General features: G+C 43.3%; 1 protein-coding gene across 2 annotated transcripts in view; it reads left to right on the forward strand.

The window, feature by feature from the left end:
* Positions 1-878: 878 nt before the first annotated feature.
* The window catches only part of mrc1a (mannose receptor, C type 1a), a 16188-nt gene continuing 12967 nt past the window's right edge, over positions 879-4099 (forward strand). For both annotated transcript variants that reach the window (XM_023972765.2, XM_023972766.2), the window contains exons 1-4: positions 879-1058; positions 2076-2477; positions 2832-3005; positions 3865-4020. In XM_023972765.2, the coding sequence (XP_023828533.1) occupies positions 986-1058; positions 2076-2477; positions 2832-3005; positions 3865-4020 (805 nt within the window). In that variant the 5' untranslated portion in view covers positions 879-985. The remainder of the gene's footprint in view (positions 1059-2075; positions 2478-2831; positions 3006-3864; positions 4021-4099) is intronic.

Below are 4099 nucleotides of genomic sequence, written 5' to 3' on the forward strand. Positions count from 1 at the left end.
GGATGCTCAACCTGCTCGTTTTCCCACCACAAAACACCATAAAATGGTCAAAAAGAGTAGAGCCAGCTCACATGAATTTACGCTCTGATAGGACGATTAGATGTTCAATGTTAAATATATATTTAAAAAGGAATAGTTTCACCATATTAAAACGAGAGTTCAGTTCTTGTTACAGAGGTGACCTTAAAATGAGGGACAGACATAAATGAATCACTAATCACATCAAATAAATAATAATCTTCAGAAATGATTTTGTCAAAGCAACAAAATAACTATGGCTTTACAACGATGGTGAAACTTGGAGACATTTTGGGATTAAGTGGGTTGAAATCTTCCTAGGAAGTAACATGTCAAAATGCAGATTTTTTTGCACTTTAGCAAGCCTTTATTAATATGAAAAAAATCTGATTTATTGTATTATCCATGTGGTCTATATTAAAGGGCATGTCATTTAATATAACAGGCTTTTAAAATGCAATATTGTTGCACAACTTCTACTTAAAATAGGGGCGCAAAAGGTCTCTTGCATGGAATATTGTACAATTAAGGATGTTCCTCAGTCGTCAAAAGGACTTCTACCATATACTTGGAAAGAGGAACCTCTCTGATTTATTTAGATTTTACAGATCGTCCATAGATAGTTGCCCTGAGAGTTGTGAGTGAGGCTTGGCTCATTGATTGATGCTCTGGCTGATCTCAGACCTGTGGCTCTTCATGTCCCCTTGTGTGCTCCTGATAAGTGAATGACTAGTGGCTGCACATTTCCTCCTTCCCCTCTCCTCTCCTCATGTCAGTGGTTTTGGCCAACCCCCTGCCAACCCATGTGACAGGATACACATCGGCTGGATTAAGGGGGCAGCATTCATGTGTCTGTGTCACTGTTCTTCCATGAGAGACACCTGAATACACCACAGCCAGATCCCTCTCTCCTCTCTGGACTGGACAATCACCTTTTCGCCCTGGGATAGCAAACTATGCACTAGCTATGATGGAATCTAGTCCATCCCTCGCTGTGCTCCTGTGCCTTATGCATGCTCTCTGCTGTGCTGCTGAGATGGGTATGTAGGGTTTTTATTCCACTTTAACTGGTTTCAAGCAATGGTTAAGCATTCTGTATAATGAAAGTGATACAAATCATATTTGTTGATATGCTTTACCAATAAATGGAAGGCAAGGTTGAGGCTGCTAGAGTGTAACAATATTTATGTAGACTGGTAATAAATATCCAGAATTTCTAGGTCCTTCTGTAAATTTTGCTTCATTGGCAGATATTGCAAGGGCTCCCGAGTGGCACAGTGGTCTAAGGCACTCAGTGCAAGAGGTGCCACTACAGTCCCTGGTTTGAATCCAGGCTGTATCACATCTGGCCGTGATTGAGAGTCCCATAGGGCGGCGTACAATTGGCCCAGCGTGGTCCGGGTTTGGCCGGGGTAGGCCGTCATTGTAAATAAGAATTTGTTCTTAACTGACTTGCCTAGTTAAATAAAGGTTAAATACAATACAAATATATATTGATGAACCATTTGACAAGCTAGATAGCGTTCAAAATACTTTAAGGCGTTTTAGATGCATTCAGATATAAAAATTAAAGTGGCCTATTTTTTGGAGTGGCCTAAAAACATATGTATTTCAATTGTAGTTACATACACTGTGAGTTCTTAAAAATTATTGAGAATAATTTGAATGCTGTAATCAGGTATAACAGCTGTAAGTACAGAAAATAAGTAACTATTATATACACAGGCTTTCTTACGCAACTTACTGTACAGTTGGACCTAAAATGTTGTGATTTTGATACAATTAGACACAGTGTCTCAGTCCCAGTTCAATAGCGTTGCAGTGCTGTTTGTGAGAGCAGCTGTAGAGCCCTGGAAGAAGGATGAAACCTTGGATAGATCACATCATTGTCCTTAGTTTCAAGTATCAATGTCACATGTGCAAGTACAGTGAAATGCCGTGCTTGAAAGCTCTAACCCCAACAGTGCAGTAATCAATAACAATGTAATACTAAAAATAACAAAGGTACTGTAGAACAAAAACAGATAAAAAGAGGAACCTTATCCCCCGTGCTGCAGACAGCAGCTCCTTCCTGATCTACAACCAGGATCACAACAAGTGTGTGGTGGCGGTGAGCGCCAGTCAAGTCACAGTGGCTCCCTGTGACCACACGTCCCAGAACCAGCAATTCCGCTGGGCCTCACAGTCTCGTCTCCTCAGCATCTCCCTGAAGCTCTGCCTGGGGGCTCAGGACCTGAAGGACTGGGTCAAGGTGCTGCTCTTCCCCTGTGATGAGAAGAGTGAGCTCCAGCACTGGCAGTGTAAGAACGAGACCCTGTTCGGCCTCAAAGACAAGGCGCTGCACTTAAACTATGGCAACCGCAACGAGAAGAATATGATGATCTACCAGGGATCTGGGTCTTGGAGCTGTTGGAAGATGTATGGTACTCAGAAGGACCTCTGCTCCAAGGGCTACCAAGGTAAGTAAGCCACAAGACACACTCACTGTTACTGGAGGTTGGAGATTGGAGGTAGGAATCAGAAGTGTAAGATGCTGTTGTCATAAACTTTCTTAAAGCCAGGGATGAATGTCTGACCTGAGAAGAATCATACTGTTAACAATGATTTTTTCCCCTACTAGCAATGAGTGATAGCTAATAGCTACTTTATTAAGGAAGAATGTACTTACTATGATTGAGATACAGTATGTGGTTGTCCCACCTAGCTATCCTACGATGAATGCACTAACTGTAAGTCGCTCTGGATAAGAACATCTGCTAAATTATATAAATGTTAAATGTAAATGTAACAAACTGTTTTGTCCCCTTCTTCAGAGGTGTTCACACTAGGGGGGAATGCCTTTGGAAGTCCCTGCCAGTTCCCCTTTCAGTTTGGGGAGAAGTGGTATGCTGAGTGCACTCTGCAGGGGCGCTCAGATGGACAGCTCTGGTGCGCCACAGAGACAGATTACAATAAAGCCAAGAAGTGGGGCTTCTGTCCCTCGAAATGTGAGTCAAGCACTCACATTTCATGCTATGTTTTTGTCATTTACTGCCATTTTCCAGTGATCAGGAAAAGGGTCAGTAGGTGACACCTGTAGAAAATCATGAGCCGTATGTGTCAAGCATCTCAGAGTAGAAATGCTGATTTAGGATCAGTTTTGTCTTTTAGATCAAAATGAATAAGGACAAGAAGGGACCTGATCCTGGATCAGCATTCCTTCTCTGGGATGCTTTATGAATACAACCCAGTTCCTAAAATAAAAAGGTAAAATCAATTTGACTCATGGGAGTACACAACCCTCTAATATCAGTGGCTTACTATATACTAGACTCTGATGAGTCTGTAAAAACAAGGCAAACGACCAGGGTTTACGATGTGGGGACTCTAGCCAATTCAAACAATGTCGTAAAACCCCCTGCCAAGCCTGTGATAGGGAGGCTAATGTACAAATGAAAATCTCTGATTTTCCTGTTTTTCCGTGACCTTACTGGGGGTCAGGATTGGCCAGGTCAGCGCTGACAAGGTCTGGTCTCTGACCTCCTGACAGAAAAACACAAACGCTTTCTCTAGTTCCTCTAGCTGTGGACGCAGCTCTGTGTCTCTTTACCCTTCCATCCTGACTGGAGCTCATTCCTGTGTTTCCCCTGACACAGCTCCAAAACTGGGACAGGAAAAGGAAGGAAGCCCCCTTTCACAAAGGTTCCTGGTGAACTGCCACCATAGTCACAGATATGAGGGGCAGTTCTGTCATGACAGAAAGTGATAGAGATGAACAGAACACTATTTGATTCAGTTCTTGGGCTGTTATTGATGCTTTCTTTTTCCCACCTTAAGTGTGTCCTAATGTTTCCGTGTCCCCCTCAGCATCCTCAGGATGGGACAGTGACCCAGTAACAGGTGTCCTGTACCAGAGGAACACCCAGTCTGTGTTGACCTGGCACCAGGCGAGGACGAGCTGCCAGCAGCAAGGAGCCGACCTGCTCAGTATAATAGAGCTCCACGAGCAGACCTACATCTCAGGTATGTACAGTCAGACCTGGTCAGACCTACATCTCAGGTATGTACAGTCAGACCTGGTCAGACCTACATCTCAGGTATG

The sequence above is a fragment of the Salvelinus sp. IW2-2015 genome, linkage group LG27, assembly GCF_002910315.2.
Source record: "Salvelinus sp. IW2-2015 linkage group LG27, ASM291031v2, whole genome shotgun sequence".
Classification (NCBI taxonomy): Eukaryota; Metazoa; Chordata; class Actinopteri; order Salmoniformes; family Salmonidae; genus Salvelinus; species Salvelinus sp. IW2-2015.